Source organism: Nannospalax galili, unplaced genomic scaffold, assembly GCF_000622305.1.
Source record: "Nannospalax galili isolate Female #2095 unplaced genomic scaffold, S.galili_v1.0 scaffold1360, whole genome shotgun sequence".
In the NCBI taxonomy this organism is placed as follows: Eukaryota; Metazoa; Chordata; class Mammalia; order Rodentia; family Spalacidae; genus Nannospalax; species Nannospalax galili.
The window spans coordinates 469778-491832 of record NW_008346551.1 but is presented as its reverse complement, the minus strand read 5'-3'; the positions used below and the strand labels follow the sequence as shown (position 1 = coordinate 491832).

The window sequence follows — 22055 nt, the reverse complement described above, 5'->3', positions numbered from 1 at the left end:
TGAACATTAATGAGAGCAATCCACTCAGTGTTCTCCATAAAGGATGGAAAGCCAGATGAGCCAGGGATGGAGGAGGGGAATGTTCATTCTCTTGTTTGTATGCTGATCATTCTTCCAAAGGGATTACACTTTGGTCCTTTGAAATGTCAAAATGTCCTTAGTTGTTTTACTTTATTTAGTAAAGAAACACCTAATTTATTATGGTGGCCACAGGTAGAATTTGTTTATTAATAGTTCAGTGGGAACCTGTCTTCGCATGATTATAAAAGAATGTATACTGCAGCAATTTGAACATAAGAAACTCATTAAAATGGAATAAATAAGAAAAGAGAACAATCAGACGAGAGTAAGCTAACTGTGGCATTTGAACAAAAATATATTTTAAGTCTGTACATAAAACTCCATTTTTGAGCTCTATGTGGCATGTCCTCTCCAGAAAATGAGTTTTTAAGTTTTAAACAGATGATTCCAGAGCTAGAGAGATGACTTAGAAGTTCAAAATCAGCACTGCTCTTGCACAGGACCCAAGTTTGATTCCTAACACCTGGACCAAGAGACTCACAATCATGTAAGTCCAGTTTTGGGAGATCTGACACCCTCTTCTGACATTAGCAGGTACCTGCACTCATGTGCACACACCTGCACACAGACACACTTACACATATGCATAAATAAAAATAAGTCAAAAAATAAAACAACTGATTCCATCCTCTGTGGAGACACATTGTGAAGAGCAGATTAGAAAAAAGGATAGATTGGGGGACCAGCTACTTTTAACAGGCTCCCGCTTCTGTACACTGTTTAAAGAAGACTTGTTAACCCTTCCTTATAGCACTTACAAATGACATGTTTTGATCATGCTCTTCCTGTTCTCTCTCTGTTTCCTCATCATTAAATCCATACCCGCTTCTAATGTTCACTTCTGATGGGATATTTTGTAGGTTAACCAGAGTGCAAAGAGACAAGTCATCCTGTCTTCGGGGACTGAATTCAATGCTGTCAAATCACTCTTATTGGGGAAGGCATTAGGTAAGTGGAAGAAAGAAAGCTTGTCGCCCTCAGAAAGCATCAGATCATGTCATGTCACAGACTTCATTATCCTGCAAGAAGCTCTTTGCCCTCTAATAATAATTTCACAGTGAGTGGCAATCAAGGTACAGAATGTACTTGTGTTGAGTGCATGTGCAATCATGAGTAAGTACCGTCTGCCAGATGAGCAGCATCATCCCTTGAAAGATACCAACACCTCCTTACTTAGCCTTCACAGTAATGCATAATGAGGCTCCATCATCCTCTATCACTTCTTGAAAAGTGAAGTAACCAAAGGAGACACAGTTTCAGCATCAGCTCCAGGGACTTCCATCCAGTTATAAAGTCACCTGTGATCTGAAGTTGAGGGAGAAATGCTCATTCCCTCCAGCAGGTAAATATAGCACGGACTCACCCAAGTCTTGCTGGGCCAAATGTCTCTGCCCTTGACGATTTTAAACAAGACAGTAAGGCACATTCATAACTGTCTATTAAACAGGGAGGAAAATGTACTAATGGCTATGATACTGAGAAAGGAATATTTTAAAACCCTAGTTTGACTTTAAGTTCATTATCATGGTAGCCAAAGAAAATAATGTTTCTATAAAGAATTATCCCTTTCTTAAACTGGACATGGTGGTGCATATCTATAATCCCAGCACTGGGGAGGTACGGACAGGAAGAGCAGTAGTTCAAGGCCAGCCTCAGCTACATGTTGAGTTTGAAGCTACCTAAGACCCTGTCTCAAGAGTAAATAAGGGGCTGGAGAGATGGCTCAGTAGTTAAGAGCATTGCTCTTGCAGAGGACCCAGGTTCGCTTTGGCTCCCAGCATCCAAATGGTAGCTAACAACCATTGGTAACTCCAATTCCAGGGGATTCAATGCCCTCTTCTGACCTCCACAGGCATTATACAATGTGGGTGCATGTACATACATGCAGGAACTGCACTCATACACATAAAATAAAAGAAATAAGGAGCTGGAAAGATGGCTCAGAGGTTGGGAGCACTGGGTGCTCGTGCAGAGGACCCAGCATCCACATGGTGGCTAATAACCATCTATAATTCCAATTCTGGGGGATCCATCTGACATCTTCTTCTGACTTCCTGGGGCATTGCATAACATGGATGCACTTACATGCATGCAGGCAATACACTCATACACAATTTTTAAAAACAGTACAGTAATAAAGAGAACAGTGCAGCATCTCTTCCTAAGGTTCTGATCTTAAGTCAATCAGGTAAGAAAATTAACTACATTGTATCAACTATGAAGAGAAATTGCCACAGCCCTATTTCCTATAAATGAAAAAGTGCATGAGCTTAAAGATGTTAATGTTTTATTTAAGGGCAGTTCCTTCAAAGGCTTAAAGCTTGGGGTATAAAATTTTAAGTTCAGGATCTGGAGAGATGGCTCAGTGGTTAAGAATGCCTCCTGTTTAGTTCCCAGAATCCATATCAGGTTGTTCACAACTGCCTATAACTTCAGCTTTAGGGGATTTGTTGCCCTCTTCTGAACTCTGTGGACACATACACATGTGACAAACACACATGGTACACACATACCAAATACGCACACACGAATAATACAAAATAAAAAAAAAATTTTAATTTAAGTTCAGAGGCCAGGTGTGGTGGCTTATGCCTATAATCTCAGCATCTGGAAGATAGAGAGGCAGAAGGATCACAAGTTTGAAACCAGCCTGGTTACATAATGAGACCTTGTCTCAAATACCCAAACTCGAAACAAACGAAAAATTAAATTCAAAGAAACAAAGAAGTACATAGGTAAATGACTCCCCAAACTTATAAATACTCAACTTTCTCATTTTCCTAGGGTTTGAAGTAGAAATTATAGTCAAAAAATTAATAAAGCATTTCATATTTTAGACAACTATTTGGGGATGGATTCTGCTTTGTCTACTTACAGATCACTTAATAATTACAAGATTATAATTTTATATTCAAATTTATAGTTAGATAGGAGGTATTTTGTCCCTCCAACTTACAGTAAAACAGACCAACACGTGGGCTGAGAAGCCATTAATTTTCCAGAGAAAGTTACCCAGAGTATTCAGTTATAAATATTAATTCTCACTGCCCCTGGGAATTGTCATATTCATTTGTTGAAAACATTTGGTGAACATTTGCTTACACATACTTTGTTGGGCACCAAGAAAACCTAGCAATAGGAGACACTACACTCAGTCTCACCACACTTATGAATTAATAAGCAGCATGAGTTGGTATTTAAGTAATTACAACAAGTATTGCTTATACCCAATGTAACCTATTATCGTTATTTACCTTGCTTTAGAAAAAAGTTGCCCAGAGTTCACTATCATCAACATGCCATTATATTTTGCCTTTTCTTTAAAAATTTTTTAAATTTATCATTTTATGTGTATGAGTGTTTACATATGCATGTAACTGTACTCACGTATGAAATGCCCACAGAAGCCAGAAGAAGGCATTGGATCCCATGGAATTGGAGTCAGAGATGATTGTTAGCTGCCATGCGGGTGCTAGGAACCGAACCTCAGACAACCAGTGCTCTTACCTGAGGAGCCATCTTTCTAGCCTCCAAATGGTTTTTCTTGATAGAGACCATTCAAGTTTGTTATCTGGAGATCAATTAGTATAAACCCATTTAAATATGAACTCTTTTAAATTCTCTGCATAGCTTTGAATTTTATGAGGTGTGGTGTTAAAGAATGTGAACATTTAGCACGGTGTAGTGGCACATGCCTGTGATGCCAGCACAGGAGGCTGAGGCAAGAAGATTGTGAGCTGGAGGCCAGCCTCAGCTATACAATGAGTTCAAGAGTAGCCTGAGCTATGTGCAAGATGATGTCTCAAAATAAACAAAAAACAAATACACAAACAATTGAAGAAGGTGAACACCTAACATTTCAGGAAAATACCTTCTCTAGTATCATTATTACCATTATCTTGGTTTTTTATTTTTGTCAATTTTTTTTTGAAACCACAGTCTTAAAAAAGGCATGTATCATGTTGGGCATGGTGGAGCATGCCTTTTCCAGTACTTGGGAGGCAGAGGCAGGCGGATCTCTGTGAGTTTGAGACCAGCCTGGTCTACATAGGGAGTTCCAAGCCAGTTGGGGCTACAGAAAACCCCATCTCAAAAAGACCCCCAAAAGGGGCATGTATTAAGACAAGATAGAAAGCGCAGAATATGAAGATGTATCTTTTTGTCTTCTCCCATATGTATACATTGTAAATATTACATATCAGTATTACTACTTCTTATTATTACTTCTTGTGAGAATGCCATGTTGGTCATTAAATATTTCTGGAAACTTTGAGTTCTGTAAGGAGATGCTGCATAAGATGTATAGACAGCATTTGAAACTCAATTGATCTATTGTTTTCCACCACGTTTCTACTACAGTATGTGCTTCATTAGGAAAGATGCTGTATGTTGAGCCTGGGGTTTGACTTTTACCTTTTACAAGCTAAATCAGCTTGTAGTTGACTTGTAGATGCTGGCCGGTGACATCAGCCTCCTGAGTAAGAGGTGAAGGACTCAATTACTCATGTCACATGGACCTGGTGAGCAGCAGTTATTTGTAATTGCTGAAGTGTCAGGGAAATAGGGGTGGAAACAAGTACTGCTTGGAGCTGAGTTCACACTGTGGCTGAGGAGCACAGAGCTTGGGGAATCCACAGACCTTTGTAGAAAGCAGTAAGGAAGCCTATTCTTTGTCCTAGAGACAAAGATGACCTTGTCCCTCAAGATTGCTTGCTTCCGGTTTGAGAAATGACCTGAGTAAAGTGCTATTCAGTCTTGAGTTTCTTGGCTTACCTAATAAAAATATGCGGAGACATTCACAGCCCATGACAGTCCTCCCACCCCATGTCACAGAGTAAAATCACACAAGAAATATTTTTCTTAATTCCAGTAAGATGAGATTTTACATTTTAAAAGAAATATCAAATATTAAGTATGTAAATTAACCCTTCTTTATCTTATCTTAAAATAAGTTAGCTAGGCTAAATTATTTTGTGTGTGTGTGTCTTTTTTTTTTTTTTTTTGAGACAGGGTCTCCCTGTAGTCCCCGTTGTCCTGGAACTCACTATGTAGACCAGGCTGGCCTTGAACTCATAGAGATCCGCCTGCCTCTGCCTCCCAAGTGCTGGGACTACAGGCGTGTGCCACCACGCCCAGTGGCTAAATTATTTTTAAGGATTCTTTTACTTGAAAATGGACACTTTTCTAACAAAATCTATTAACTGGGAGTCAGTGAGGATCATAGGTGGTTTGAAATCGTTGAGCTTGTCATTGAGACTGATGCCACCCAAGGGAACTTTCTATGGTGATGACCATGCCCTGCATCTTTGCTGTCTTGTGTCATTATCTCTGTACACATTTGCTTTCTATAAACACCTTGAAATGTGGCTAAGGGAGTTGAGGAACTAAATTTTAACAATGGCGTGTGGCTAGTGTCTCACTTATTGCAGTGTGAAAGATTACCCATTTCAAACACTTCAGAACACAACGACGAGTGAGTTGCTAACCAGCCATCCCCTGTAGTGTATGAAAATTTGAATGCTGGCTCTGCAGCTTAGCTGAGCCTGGATCATCCAGTGTCCTGCCTTGTCCAGTTGCTGGAGGATCCTAGCATCTAAATAAACCTCTTTACATGAGGAGGAAAACGACTGTCCATTTCCTTACTATTCTAGCCATTTATTTTAGTTCAACCAAATGGTACCTTGTCATGAAGCCCAAATCTTTGTACTTGGCATGAGAGTGGTCTGGGAAGGCAGCCCTACCTCAAATGCACTTTATCTAGCTCTTTGTGCCATGATCTGTCAAACTCCACAGTAGAGATCTAGTTCTCTGCCACAAAGTCTTTCCTTTTCCTGAGCATGTTAAGAACAACCATAATAAGGCCTTTATGCAAAAGTAAGTTTATTTTAAAAATGGGCTTCAGAACCAAAGAGATTGAAGTCATCTAGTTGCAGGGGCACAGAGTAGAGAGGCCAGGCATGCCCACATTTTTATTACTGAGATCATCAACAAAAAAAGAAGAAAAATGAAGGGTTGGAACAATGTTACCTTGTCGCCATAATAGAGAGATAGAGCCCCTGTATATGTCCCCACAGTGAGAGTTGAGCTTTATTAAACACATGTATATGTGTTCTACTGAGAAACAGCTGCTAGGGGCACTGGCAAAAGCCAGAGTAGATCTCTAACCCCAGGGCTCCTCAGCCATCCTGTGACTGGTTGCCTGGTATACCCAGAGTAGGCAAAATATTTCCTTCTTTCAGATTTTCCTACTTAAAAATAGTACATCTGGTGATCATTTCCCAGTTAAGTCAATTATTGAGGATGTGGGAAAGCTCTGTTCTGCTTTCTCACCTCCAAATTAAATGACTGTTTAATGTTAACATTCAGCATTTGTAAGAAAAAGTTCCTTCAAAAGTATAATACTTCTCCCTAAAATGCAACTATTTAATGTAAAGTCAAGTTGGATTATGTCAGATACAGACGTCATTACTCTAATGTGAATGGATTAGGTTGCATAATAGAGTTTTTAATATAGCTAAATGTTCTTGCACTGTTGAAAAAGAATACTAAGATCTAGCAAGCAGCAGCTAAAGCACTCAAGAAATGCATCCTTGCTGTCAGACCAGGCAGGTGCGCCAAGAAGGGATTAAAGAGAAGGCTCATGGGCTGAAGAGAAGGCTCATCAGTTAGGAGCATGCACGGTTTTTCCAGAGGACCCCTTCAGTTCCCAGCATCCACACTGATCATGTCACAACCACCTGTAACTCCAGCTCCAAGCCATCTGGTGCCCTATTTTGGCCTCCACAGGCACCCACACTGATCATGTCACAACCACCTGTAACTCCAGCTCCAAGCCATCTGGTGTCCTATTTTGGCCTCCACAGGCACCTACAAACACACACACACACACACACAAAATTTAAAATGCAAATCTTGTTTAAAAAGTACAATTTGGCTGAGCATAGTGATGCACACCTTTAATCCCAGCCCTGGGGAAGCAGAAGCAGCTGGATCTGTGAGTTCGGGACCAGCCTAGTCTACGTAGTGAATTTGGGGGTCAATCAGGACTACATAGTGAAACCCTGTCTCAAAAAAGAAATGAAGGGGGCCTGGAGAGATGGCTCAGCAGTTAAGAGCACTGATTGCTCTTGCAGAGGACCCAGGTTCGATTCCCAGTATCCACATGGCAGTTAACAACTGTCCGTAAGGGTTCTGATGCCCTCTTCTGACCTCCATGAGCATCACACTACACAGGTGCATTTACATACATGCAGGCAATATACTCATACACATAAAATAAAAATAATTTTAAAAAAGATTAAAAAAGGAAAAAAGGGAGGTAGGGAAGGAAGAAGGGAGGGAGGAAGCAACTGAATAAAATAAACAAAGGCAGTGAAATAGAATTTCCAGACCTTCATCCTTACCTCCAGGAGTCACTACTGTAAATCCATGAATTACTGGCTGTGAGCCCCATTAAAAGTTTACAGGGCAGGGAGATGCTTGATGGGTAAAGACACCCACACAGGACCCACCTGGTAGAGAGAGGGAAAGACTCCTGAAAGTCATCCTCTGACCTCCACACCATGTGCAAGTTCCCACACACTAAATAAATAAACAGATAAATAAATAAATAAATAAATAAATGTAATAAATTTTTTCAGTGTACTTTAATGATATTTTTATTGTACGAATTAAGGTTAATTTCAAATTGGGCGTGGTGGAAACAGGAGGTTCAGAAGTTCAAGGTCATCCTTAGCTGTACAGTGAGTTGGAGGCCAGCCTGGGCTACATGAGACCCTGTCATTCTCAAAGAATGAAATAAACGAATAATTAATTTCTTGAGGTCATCCCCAGCATACAGACTGGTTAATTACAGAGCGAGCTCTGCGCACTGAAAGCCCCTCGGGTTAAAAGCCACGTGTGGTGAGGATGGCACACAAGGGCCACCAGGGCAAGGCTGGGTGTTCCAGGAGCTGGTGACCATGAGGGACGCTTGCCCTGACCGTGTGCCCCTCTCTTCTGCTCGCAGAGCCCTTGGACGTGGACCCGGACACGCGGCGCGCAGCTGCCGGTGGCTTCACAGGCTGCCTCTCCGCGGTGCGCTTCGGCTTTGCGGCCCCGCTGAAGGCTGCGCTGCGCCCTGGCCGCGCCCGGGTCACTGTCTACGGCCGCGTGGCTGCTGCGACGCGCTGCGCAGAGGGCCCGGGCTCCGCGGCGCGGGAACTGGCTCCACGGCTGGCTGGGGGCGCAGGTGCGTGGTCCCCCGCGTCACCCCGCAGGCCTGCAGCCCGCTCCCCTCCCTCTGTGCCAAGTCGTCTCTGCCTCTCTCCTTTCCACTGTAGGTCGTTCTGGATCCGCAGGAGAGGGACAGCCCCTTCCTAACGCTGACAGGAGCGATTCTGGACTCATCGGAGGTAAAGACCTAAGCAGAACTGGTCCTTCCCAGGATTACACTTTGATAACGAGCTAATTAGCATAATAGAAAAAAAAGAACACTGGATGGTGAGGTCAAAGAGGTGTTTAGAGCATGTTGTTTTTCTGAGTTTTTGTTTACTCGGGGTCCCTAGAGATGGTAAGCGTAAGAATTCCACAGAAAGATGATTCTTAAGAAGAGTTACAAAAGAAGGAAAGGTTCTTTATTTGAAAGTAGCCGGGTTCACTAGGATGTGTGGGATGCTGAAGGTAACGATAGGTCGGAGCTACAGTACTCCTGAGTGAGGGCGCATATACCCTGCATGCATGTAGAAAGCAGAGGAGAATTTTGGGTTTCTTCCTCTATCACTCTCTGCCTCACTCCTTTGAGACAAGTTTTACCATTAAACCTGGAGTTAGACTGGTAGCCAGTAATCCCCAGCAATTCTCCTGTCTCTGCCGCAGAATTATAGGCAAGCACAGTGACACTTGGCTTTTTTTTATGTGGGTATTTGGGATTTGAACTCAGGCCCTCATACTTGTGCAGCAAGCCCTCTTACCCACTGAGTCATCCCCCAAAACCAACAAAAACTTCTAAAATTTTTTTCTATAGAAACAGTCAGTAATGCATATCCAAAAGTAATAATTTTGCATTGGATTTTAACTCATGTATTCCTTAATGAATCTTTATTTTCTTTGGAGAAGATTTTTCATTGCAATATAAAAGTAATTTCAATATGTTCCCAGCCTGCCAATGTTTGCACAATGTAAAAGTTAATACCCAGCCTTCTAAGAGCTAGGAAAATTGATAATGAAGGAAAAATCTTTGGAATTTTGTTATTCTGAATCAAATATCATTGACAAGATTTCCTGCGTACAAGCAGAAGTTTATGGCTGCTAAACAGTAAGTCACAACTGCAATCTCTGTCCTGTCTGAGATCTGCTGTGGTCTTTAAAGAAGAGAAGGAGGCTGTGTGTAATAGCCTTACCTTTACCTTCATAACAACAGTTGTTCTCTGTTCTCTTTTTAAAAAAAATATTTCATTCTTAAATTTTTTGTATTTGTTTCTACATGTAAATCTGAAAGCATTTGCTCAAATTCAATCCCTTGATTTTAGAGAAGACTCCTAATAGGTGTATCCCAAAGTAGTAGTTGTATGGAAGTGGATACAGCAAAGACCACCAACTAGACACCTCCATGAGGGACAACAGTTTATTTGAGAGCAAATAGACTGCTGGGCTGCCTCTTGGGGAGCAGAGAAACAGCAGCAAGCAGAGGAAGTCAGACATCTTTTATAGGTAGTTAGGTGGTTGGGTAACTTTCTGTGACATAGGCTGGGCAGTTTAGCTCAGGATTGGTTGGTCTCCCAATAAACAGAGGGACTTTCCAGGGCTAAGCCCAGACCCACTGTTTTAGAATGTTAGGAGCTGTGCCACCATTTCAGGAGCCTGCAAGGAACCTAATATTGCAGCCTTTTGTTGATGATAAGGGGCCACAGTGGTCTTTCTTCACCTACTTCCTGTGGGACAGGGACATCGGCAAGGAAGGGGTGGTCTCAAAGGGCTGGAACATCAGTCTGAAGTGTGGAGTCAGGTGGGCAAGCAGTGGTAGGAGACTTGAGGGAATTTGGTTAAGAGCGTCTGGTTGGGCCATCTCATTGATTGTGTTCTGAAAAAAATTTTAAAGCATAGAATAATCATCATTATGAGGAGGGTGGGTATCAGTGGGCCAGGGAGGGGAAGGAGAAGTAAAGGCAAGAGTAGTAGGGCCCAAATTCTAGGCAGGGACCAGGAGAAATCAGAACAGGGTGAATTTTCAAATTAGAGTTTCTTGATGAGAGCTTCCAAATGCATCTGTCTACTGGGTTTCTCCTCGTTTTTCTTTTGGCTCCCAATGGATAGACTCAAGATTTGCTTTTCAGGTACTTTCATAGTTGTTGGAGTGAGTAGAATCACAGTGTGAGTTCCCTCCCAAATGACTTCTAGACAGGGAGAGAGAAGAAATTTAGCCATCATTTAATTTTTAGATAACAATAGTGGGTTTTTTCTTTCGGCTGCAGATAGGGACTTCAGAGTTGATTAGGCCAGGATTCGAAGTCTTACACCCAAACAGCATTTTCTTATTAAGAACAAAGTAATTAGTGAGAAATTGTCTAAATAACATCTTATGTGAACTTAAGCCTAACGTCTGAGAAATGCAATCCTTTGGACTCTTAAAGAAATATACCAATCATTTTACTCTTTGGTTATACTTTCATGTTGGGTGTTTAAGACCATGCAGTTGGCCCAAATAAACCAATTTATTTTTACTCTTAAGGTCGGTTGAGGATTTGCTCCTCATGTGGGCTTAGGAGGAGCCTCTGGTTCCTTGGGCCTTTCTTTTACCAGTTCCATCAACAATAAGTCAGAATCCTTGCTGGGTCATGCCTTTGGAACAATTAAGGACATGTTTCCTCTGTGTTGACCGTCCTCTTTGCAGACTGAATACTGATTTGAGTCTTTCCAGTGGGGTTTCCATGGCCTCTCTGAACTGGAGGACAGGTGACTCATCATAGTTACAGGACATTTTGAGAGACGCTTCATAGTCCCTTGGGACTTTGTCAACCTTGGAGGACAAGGAACAAAAAAATTATCCCTTTAAGTCCCTCTAACCAGATTAGTATAGGCCTTAGAGTACAGCTATTAAACACCCAAGAAGGTTAGTTACACCAATCTGGTACTTTACTTACCATATAATATGTAGATAAAGCTTTGGCAAAAACCAAACAGTCTCAGATAAACCTTGACTAGACATATATTTTGTTCCTTAAACTAACTGACTGAACTATGACCTTGGAAAATTTAAGATTATCTATGTGTTATTTCTGTCTTATCATTTATACATGGTAACAAACCTATACAGATCTTTTTTATTTGCATAGACTGTCCCATTTTTTCCTATTCTGGAAATATCCAGCTATCATAATCTTCATACATAAATCCTTCTTAATAAAATATCTCCATTTACATGTCATTCTAACATCTTCTTTTACCTTCCCATTTTCTTTCTTAATAACCATGAGATATGATAACACCAACAAATAAATTTTCTATTTGTTGTGTGAACTTTCTTCTTGAGGATACTAAGCAATGTTTATTCCTTTTTAAGGTTCTAGTGTCAAACCAATGTTTGATGAAAGTTCACCCTAGGGAACCAGAAGTTTACTTATAGAGATGAGTGAGGAATTACCACGGTACATGGGTGACCTGAGAGTACCTGCACTGGAATGCCTTTACCCAGCATGGATGTTGACTTTTTTTTATAACCTCATGGGTCAAGCCCTCTCTTACTAAGATTATATACTATATAATAAATCAGAAGGTCATTTTTGATTAGGGTAGAATTACACACAGCTGGCTGGGAAGAGTGGCTGGATACTCAGGTGAAGGTCCAATGATTCTGCTTTACCCCTCTTTTAATGAAGGAACACAACAGTCAACAAGCCAAATTGTGATGACCTTTTGCAAGTAGGCACCGCTGTGGACAGCAATTTATTATAAAATCATGCGGCCAAGTTTCAGTAGTTTGGATGTATGATTCAGTCATTGTCTCTGTTGTTTTAACCTAACTCATAGAACAGTGATGGCAGTAAAACCTTGGGTCAGAGCTCAGTATTCTGACTTGGTTTCCTCTTCTCTCTTCAGGTGTGATAGCAGTTGTACTATTTATTTTGCTCTGCGTGTCTGCCATAGCCATTCGCATTCATCAACGGAGAAAGTTACACCAAAAAAATGAATCCAAAGTCTCAAAAAGTGAAGAGTGCTAGGACTCCTGTCCGAAGTGAACTCACCAGTCAGTGTGTCTTCTCAGGGGGCTGTGGCTGACCTGCCCCTGGGCTGTCCTGTTCTTGCCATCACAGCAGGTGTCCAGTGCCACCTGTCCAGGGACCTCTGCAGCCTCAAGTCTCCAGAAAGCCCCTATTCCCTCAGTGAATCTTCCTCCTTAGCAATTTGCCCCACAGGAAATGCAGTGGCCATTAGTCTCTGTGGAGTAGTTCTCCCCAGGTGAAATGCTCTTTTGCAAATGGAGCTTTAATTTGTATAATAGTTAATGAATCTTAGCTGAGAAGTTAAGTGGCCATAAACCCTGATCCTGCTTTTAAATATGGAACAGAACTTTTGTTCAAATGTAAAAGGCAAACTTGAACTGTTTTTTGTTCCTTGCAAGCTTATCTGCGATTCCTTTCCCATTATTCCTCTTCTCCATTCCGCCTACATTTCCAGAGTTCTGAACTGCAGAGCCACGTGTCCTGTCAAAAAAAGTCAACAGCATTTTCTCTGTCTGGTGGCCAATACAATGAGAGACCTGGAAATATTTTTGGTGTATTGCTTTTTTCTAGTTGACTGTTTTTAATCATTTTGATAAATTTCAATGTTGAAATCAGTATTGAATGTTAATGTAATTTTAATATTGAATTTGTAACAGGGCAGGAAATTGATAAGTAACAAGATGCATAGTGAATGTCAAGAGAGGCTGCTTGTTTTCTTTGTGATTTGTAATTACAGGCTTTGTAAATTGTGACTGTGTTTTTAACTGAATTTATAACTAGATATAAATGCTGCTTATTTCAAAACTTATCTTTTATTTATATCAAACAAAATCTTGAAAAAATTGTGTTTTTCTTTAAGATTCTATATTTCTCTTTTTCTAAAGGTTGTTACCAATAAACTTTGAATTCCTGTGACTATAATACATAGATAGAGAATATCTTCAATTAATTAGAAAAATTAACTCCCATTCCTTTTCCCAAGTTTGAAATGCTTTAGACATAAATACTGTATATTACCTCTCTGTCCAGTTGCTTTTGGGATATAAACTGAAGGCTATTCACCCCAAGGAAAGACAGCACCAATATGATCTGCATTCAACCTACAGCTCTAATCACAGGTGTGTGATCACAGGGCCAAATGCTTACAGATTGCTCCAAACTGAATATGTGCTATTAACTGAAGCATGTCTCATTATGCTTCGTGCACACATTAAAAGATCAGAGGGTGGAATTAATTTCATGGAGACAGTTACAGAACTAATAATGAGGCAGTGTGATTTGGTCATTGCACAGAACTAACGTCTGGTTTACATAAGCCAATTATATTAAAGACAATGGGGCTATACTCGCTGCCTGCCAAAGACTAGTTAGGTTATGGAGTTCATCTACATCAGGGCAAGTTGGAGATAGGGCAGCTCAGCATTCCTACTACATTATTGAATTTCTACCTTGTTTGTGTTGTTTTTTAAAGAATGAGTGCAGATCTTAAGTCTTAGGTTAGCCCAGCTTTCTCATTTCTGTGGATATTTATGTGAATGATGAAAGTTTTCTATTTCTACTGTGTTATTGCATTGCACACACACACACACACACACACGTACACATATGTATGGTAATCTGTGAAGGACACAATTTCATGAATACACCACTTTGTTTTGTTGTTTTGTTTTTTTTCCTCAAAAGATCTGCTAGGGTGGGGAAGTAGTGGACAAAAATATAATACATTTTACTAGCCAATGTAGATAGCATGTGCTCACTACAACTTCTACAGACGCTTTTCTTAGTCCACAGAAGATTTTGGAAGCAGGAATTTCAAAGGGTAGTAGAGGGTAAAAAATGCCACGGTCCTTTACTCTATACTTCTTTCAAGATAGGAAAACAAAAGAATAAAAGTGCACTGATCTATCATTCACCATTGATCTTTGGAGCTGACTTTAAGACTTTATCTTTTTATTTGAAAATAAATTCATTTTTACAATAAAATAGGAAAACTATTTTAAGGGAAGATACATAAAATAAATCCTTTTTTGGATTAAAATAAGAAAATTATTTTAAGGAAAAATGTGTAAAACAAATTATGAAGTGGTTTTTCCTAATTTACACAAGAAATGTGCTGATAAATGCATTCTGTACTGGTTTCCTTGTATATTTTGAGATTGTTAAAATATGTTTACCTTTTTATGATCTGATATTTACCAACTTGTAAAGCTTTCTTTTTCAATTATTAAACACAAACTGAGAGAAAAATAACTCTTTCCTCATTGCTATAATAAAACCATATGAATCTATTTAAACTTTCTTCAGAAAACAAATGTTTAACAACCAGCTGACTAAAACTTGTCTTTGGCATGTTTACTGTTGCTATAAACATAATACTAAACATCTAAACATTCTACATAGATGATAGATAGCTAGATAGATGATGGATAGATAGATGATCGATGATAGATAGATAGATAGACAGACAGACAGATATATAGATGATAGATAGATAGATGATAGATAGATGATGGATAGATAGATGATCAATGATAGATAGATGATAGATGATAGATAGATAGATAGATGGTAGATGGATGATAGATAGATGATCGATGATAGATATAGATAGATGATAGAAGATAGATAGATAGATAGATGATAGATAGATAGATAGATGGATGGATGCTAGTTGCAAGGAGTTTCCCCTTAATTTTATTCTTGAGTTTAAAAAGAAAATTATTCATGTTCATTTGAGAAGGATGACATTTAGGGCTTGAATTAGTTACTTTTCTGTTGCTGTGATCAAAAACACTGACCAAAGCAACTTATAGAAGGAAGAGTTTATTTGAGCTTACAGTTCCGGAGGGATTAGAGTCCATCATAACAGCAAAGTGGAGTGCTTACATCTTCAAGCAGGCACAGCAAGCAGAGCACTGGAAATCCAGCAAGGCTTAAAAGCTCTCAAAACTCTCCTCCAGTGGCATACTTGTAGCCTATGGGGGGCATTCTAATTCAAAACACAACAAAGCCTCTAAAAATGACAAAATTCTGGAGTTGGTGAGATGGCTCAGTCATTAAGAGCCCAGACTGCTCTTGCAGAAGACCTGAGTTCCATTCCCAGCACCCACTTGGAGCAGCATACAACCACCTGAAACTCCAGCTCCATAGGATCTGATGCCCTCTTCTGGCCTCTGTGGACACTGCACTCACATATACAAACCAATACACAGATACACATATATGCATATAATTAAAAATAAAAATAAAGTCTTAAAAATCTGCAAAATTCTAATATTAAAAGAGTGGCTTATATTATATTAAGGTATCATTGCTGTAAGATGTTCAATAGGTCAGTGGTATTATCTTGATATTTTGCCAGATTCACCTTAGGAGATCTCACACAAGTCTTGATAATTTCCTAGGATCATCACTCAAAGCATGAACTTCATCTGTTTAGACTGTAGTTTACACTGACACCTAACTTGGTCTGCCCATGTGTCTGTGCTATGAAAGGTCCCACAGTCTTAATAAAAATATTGGAATTTGCTGTGAGCCTCCTTGTAATAGGGCTAATGACAGAGGCAATAAACATTGAATATTTTAAATCTGTTTCCTTAATTTCATAGCTGATGAATAAAAAACAAAGAGGTGAGACTATTTCCCCCAAAGACAAAATACTAAGTTGTCATGCTTGGACTGAAGTATGGAACTTCTTTCTCTTAACTCCCCTAAGAGGAGAAAGCCACCCTCCACTTCCCAGTGTCACTTAGCAGAACAGAAAAGCATACCAGGTTACCCAATTCTCTGTTTACTGAGCTGGCTAGTACTCTAGGGTCCTTGCTTACATCTTTTGTGAAGAAGCATTTGATGAAAAATTAACTATGATGATATTTCTTTAATAAGATATTTCATCTAATATAATGAGTTTGTTTTATGATGAATTTTTATAATGCTTTTGTTATTTCAGAATCTACAATTAGGTTATTTCAGAATCTACAATATAAGTGATACAAAAGGCTCATTAAGATGTTCTCGGTCAGGTGTGCTGATGCAAACCTTTAATCCCAGTACCCAGGAGACAGAGCCAGATAGATCTCTGTGAGTTTGAGGCCATCCTGATCTACATAGTGAGTTTCAGACCAGCCAGGGCTACATAGTGAGACCCTGCCTCAAAACAAAACAAAAACAAAGATATTCTTGAAGTTGTGAAAGAATCAAATTGATATATTTTCCAGTTTTGAGAATGTTATAGTTTCTCAATTTAATATGTTTATATTAGGAGATCTTTGCACTAAGAAATTTCCCATACTAAGAAACTAGGAGAGGGCCTGGAGAGATGGCTTGGTGGGTAAGAATGATGACTGGTCTTCTAGAGGACGCAGGTTCAGGTCTCAGCATCCATACCAAGCAGTATATGATGACCACCTGTAACTCTATGTTCTATGGGGACCCTATTCCCTCTTCTGGCCTCTGTGGGCATGTGCACACATGTGGTGCACATAAACTCATGCAGGTACACACACATTAACATAAAGATAAATAAATAAATATTTTTTAAAAATTAGAATAGCAATAGCCAATCTTTTTTCAGCTCTAACAGCTGCATCCTGTGGTTTATTAGGTCTCAGCACCACGATAAGGGATGCACTGCATAACACTTACTTTTTATCATCATTTTATTATGATAAATAAGTGATATTATCTTATTATAATTATTATCATAATTATTTTATCTCTTCAATTCTGTTTTAACAGCTGCATTTCCATGGTTTATTAAGTCTCAACACCATGATAAGGGAAACACTGCATAACCCCTATCATTCATCATTATCATTAGCAGCAGCAGCAGCATTATCTGATTATGATAGGTCATCAGTATTATCATATTATAGTTATTATAATTTTTTTATTATGATGATGATGGCAATTATAGTCAGCTGTGGTATACAAAGTGATACTGAAATGGCAAAACTAACTCCATTTTGTTCTAACTAATTTCTGCTTTACCTTCTGTTTTTACCCAGCCATTCCTACTGCAGCCAGCCAGGCAGACCATCTCATGTGGGCAGTTTCAGGGAGTGCATTGTTTCTACAATACTGGGAAATTTACAAGTAGCCAGGTAGCTCATCCAGGTAGCACATCCTCTCACCCAGCCTAACCGAACTGAAAACCTCTGGATTCAGTGACACTCTGCCTCAAGGGAATAAAGAGGAGAGTGATAGAGTAGGACATCAGAGGTCATCCTCTGGCCTCTACATGCATGTGTATAGGGATGTGTTCATACATGCATGTGCATGCAGCACATATACCACACACGCAAAAGACAATGACAATAAGTGGATTAGATTTCATGTCTTCATATTACTGGTAGCTAATTCTGATTTGACTTGGTCCTGTAATCTTCCATGAATAAACATAGTCATTAAAATGTCTTAGTGTCCTAAGTGTTTAAGAGCTAATTCCTACAAACTGTCCTTACTTCTGGACAAGTTAGAATAATAAAAAGCATGTTTACCATCTTTTATAAAACAATCCAAAATCAGATTTAAAAAATACAAAACACTGGTTTTTCAGTACTATGGACAAGAGACATTGAGAATGACCTCTGACAGATGGACAGAAATGAGACAGATGTATGCTATGACTGTCCAACTATGACTTGAGAGCATTTCCAGACAGCAGTGCAAGGATGGGCCACCTAGGCAAAGTCAGGCAGGGCTCCAAGTAGAACTGATGCTATTAAGGGTTCAGGTATACTAAGATGGCTGCAGATTGCAGGACTGGCACCAGAGAGCCAAGAGCTTCACATAGGAAAATCTTGGAGGCTGGAGAGATGGCTCAGTGGTTAAGAGTATGTACTGCTCTTCCAAAGAACCCCAGTTTGCTTCCCAGCACCCATACTGAGTGGTTTATAATTATGAGTAACTCCAGCTCCAAGAGATATAATGCCCTATTCTGGCCTCTGTTGGCCCTTACACTCACATGCAAGTACCCCCAACATAGACACTATATATACATTCATAATTAAAAATTAGATTTTTTTAAAGAAAGAAAACTTGGAAGATTTTAGAGGGTTCGCCCTTCAATACATAGCCAAGTTCTGATCTGCATGCTTGTGGGGAAAGGACCCAAGGCAAGGGAAAGTCACTCTGAAGAATTAGAATAGTAGGTCTAGGCCTTGAAGAAGCTTTGTTGATGCCCTTATGGAGTTTCTTTAGGCATTCCCTTTCATAACGACCCTGCTGTGTAACTTTAATGCCACAGATACTTTGTTCATCTTTTGAGTAGTGTATGTATAGCTCTGCTTCATTCATAAAGAGTACTTTTTCCCTTAATAACTAAGTTTTGCAGCCCTTGTGTTAGAATCCCAGAGCAGACTGCTGCTCCCACATCCACCTGCAACTGCCTTTCTTCTGGAAAGGAAATGACAGACCCCTTCCTAGAGTCTGTGAATTCCTAACCCCAGGTGCCCAATTCCAGGAGAAGGACAGGCCCATTCTCACTTCTCCAAGGAAGTTCACAGAGCTCTGGTTGCCAAATTCCCAGGACATTGGTGGGTTATTAGTGTAACAGAATCACATATTCCTTCTCAGAATTCCATCACCTACCTCTGTTATCCAGGAATCAGGGACAGCCTAGCTATAGGCTTATGTTGTGAAAGATTCCCCTTCTTCTTCAGCCTACAAGAAGGGGTCTCCCCTCTGCCTCTTGGCTCTGAATTCTCATCAGAGCATCCTCCTCATGTTATCTATCTACCTATGGCATTGGGGTGAAAATGCCCCCCAGAGACCTAATGTGCTGCTGTCTGTCTGAATGTCCATGGAGTTAATAACACTTCTAATCGACTTCTTCAAAAAGAAAATCCATCTTGTGTCCCCCATAAACCTCAAACTTGAGGCCTTTCACTTTGGTGGGTCATATAACTGATATAGAATGCATAGATTAAAAGAACATGTTCATGTGGTATAAAACATGCTCACTAAGGACAAGGAACAGGGTTGGCTGCCACCAATTACACTGTAATCCTCAAAATTAGTAGGAAGTATGTGGAAGTGTTCATAAGGGTCTCTGCTCACTAGTGACAAGCCATGCACTAGACTACATTTAACTTTTTAAAAACTTGAGAAAAAAAAGACCGAACTGCTCAAAAACACCAAACTTGTATCCCAAAACAAAGTTATGCACAGAGGAAAAAAATATTACTTATAATTAAGAAAAAAAAATCATCCAGACCATACATAAATATTAGGATTACTAATTTCATGTTAAAATAGCTACTATGACTGACATGTTCAAAAACTGAGAACACATGACCTTCCTGGGGCCAGCAGCTTTCCTGGATAAGTTCAGAGGTGCCCATGGTACCTTGACTGCCCCAGCCTCATTCACCCTCCCAGCACCCTCACCCCGTCTCTCCTCCCAGCCTAGACACTGGCCCATTTCTTGGCACCCCAGACCTCTGGACTGACCTCTTGGCCCAGACTCCCCTCTGCTTCCTGATCCTTTGCACCCAGATGAAACCAATTCCTCCCTGTAGTCCCTGGAGGCCCTTGGGGCCTCTTCCTGCACCCACCTCATTTTGCATCCCTGGGCTGCACAGCCAACATCTTCCTGGGGCCAGCATCTTTCCTGGGTAAATTCAGCAACACCCAACGGCCTTGATTCCCCCAGCCTCATTCACCCTCTCAGTTCTCCCACCCCATCTCTCCTCCCAGCCGGGGCACTGGCCCATTTCTTGTCTTGGCACCCCAGACCACTGGACTGACCTCTTGGCCCAGACTCTCCACTGCTTCATGATCTTTTGTATCCAGAGGAGCCCAATTCCTCCCTATAGTCCCTGGGAGTCCTCAGGGCCACTCCCTACCCCATCTCCCTTTGCATCCCTGGGCTGCACAGCAACCAGCTTCCTGGGGCCAGCATCTTTCCTGAGGCCTGCTTGCAGGCCAACTCAGCCCTTAAATTCCTGAGGCCAGCATCTTTACTGGAAGGATCCAGAACTTAGGAGAAAGCCTGTGAGCATCTGATCCTCATCCAAATTGGGCCTCTGTGGGAACTCCTGAGCACCAAGATGAAAGCAATTTGGCCCCTCCAATATAAAATCAAAAGAGAAACCTAAAGCCCAGATCAACCAGTTTTTCATGCCCAACAAGTAAACCACAAAGGCACATAAAGTTTATGAAAAGAAGCAGACCTAAACTCAACAAAGGAAGGCTTGAGTTTCACATAAGATCAGAAACTACAAAAGAAATCCACATTTCAAAGTCACAGAGAAAAAAGAATAACATGAAAAAACAGTAATATATCCCCACCAAGTACCAACAGTTCTGTAGAGGAGAACAATGAGAAGCCTCAAGAGATAACACAGGACATGGAGTTCAAAAGAACAATTATAAACATGATAAAAGACTTCAGTGAATTTAAAGAACACAAAAAGAAATAAAAGAACTGAAGGGAGATATGGATAAACTTCTGAATGAATTCAGAAAAGAGTTAGAAATATTGAAGAATACTCAGGCTGAAATGAAGAAGGAAGTGAAACATTCAATAAGCCAATTAGAAACAACAGAAGAAAGCCTCACCAATAGGATGAATGAAATGGAAAACAGAATATCAAGACTGGAAGATAAAGTGGACAAATTAGACCACTCAAGTAAGGATTATGAAATACTTAAAGAAAACAAGAACGGAATATACAGGAATTATGTGACAACATAAAGAGAACAAACTTACGAATCACATGCATACAAGAAAGAGAAGAATATCAGGATAATGGTATGCACAAGATTTTCAACAGGATTGTAGAAGAAAATTTCCCAAAATTAAAGAAAGGCATGCCCACACAAATACAAGAAGCATATAGAACACCAAACAGACAGGACCAGAAAAGAAACTCTCTACAGCACATCATAGTAAAAAAAACTAAATGTACAGAAAAGAGGGAATACTGAAAGCTGCAAAAGACAAACAACAAGTCACATATAAAGGAAAAACCATCAGGATTACAGCTGACTTTTCAATGCAAACTATGAAGGCCAGAAGAGTCTGGACCAAAGTATTCCCAGTTCTAAATGGCAACAAATGCCAACCCAGATTACTATACCCAGCCAAAATGTCTATTACAGTAGAAGGGGAAAGAAAAATCTTCCATGACATAAATAGGCTGAAAGAATTCATCCTATTTGGAAATGCACAGCTACATCAAGAATGTGAACAGAAATAAAAACAATAGGAATCAATACACATCTTTTATTAATAACTTTAAATATCAATAGACTGAACTCCCCAGTCAAAAGACACAGACTAGGTGAATGGATTAAGAAACAAAACCCAACTTTTTGTTTTCTGCAAGAAACTCATCTCACTTTCAAGGACAGGCACTACCCTAAGGTGAAAGGATAGAAAAAAAATATACCAAGTGGATAATACTAAGAAAAAAGCAGGTGTTGCAATTCTAATATCTGACAAAATAGATTTCAAACTAAAACTAATCAGAAGAGATAAGGAGGGACACTTCATTCTACTCAAAGGAACAATTGACCAAGAAGATATTACAATCATGAACATATTTTCACTAAACTCTGGTGCACCCAACTTCATAAAAACAGTACTACAGGACTTTAAGACCCAGATTAATCCCAACTCAATATAGTAGGGGACTTCAATACCCCCTTGTTGCCATTAGATAGGTCAACAGGACAGAGAATTAACAGAGAGATATCTGGATTAAAAAATACAATACATCAAATGGGCCTAACAGACATCTACAGAATATTCCACCCAAGCAACAAAAA

The 22055-nt window shown here is 39.9% G+C and overlaps 1 protein-coding gene across 1 annotated transcript in view; it reads left to right on the top strand.

Moving 5' to 3' along the window:
* Positions 1-12856, top strand: part of LOC103742088 (contactin-associated protein-like 3) — a 229478-nt gene extending 216622 nt beyond the window's left edge. The window contains exons 20-23 of the mRNA XM_008843066.1: positions 942-1029; positions 8090-8311; positions 8403-8474; positions 12157-12856. Of these exons, the coding sequence (XP_008841288.1) occupies positions 942-1029; positions 8090-8311; positions 8403-8474; positions 12157-12278 (504 nt within the window). The 3' untranslated portion in view covers positions 12279-12856. The remainder of the gene's footprint in view (positions 1-941; positions 1030-8089; positions 8312-8402; positions 8475-12156) is intronic.
* The last annotated feature ends 9199 nt before the right edge of the window (positions 12857-22055 follow it).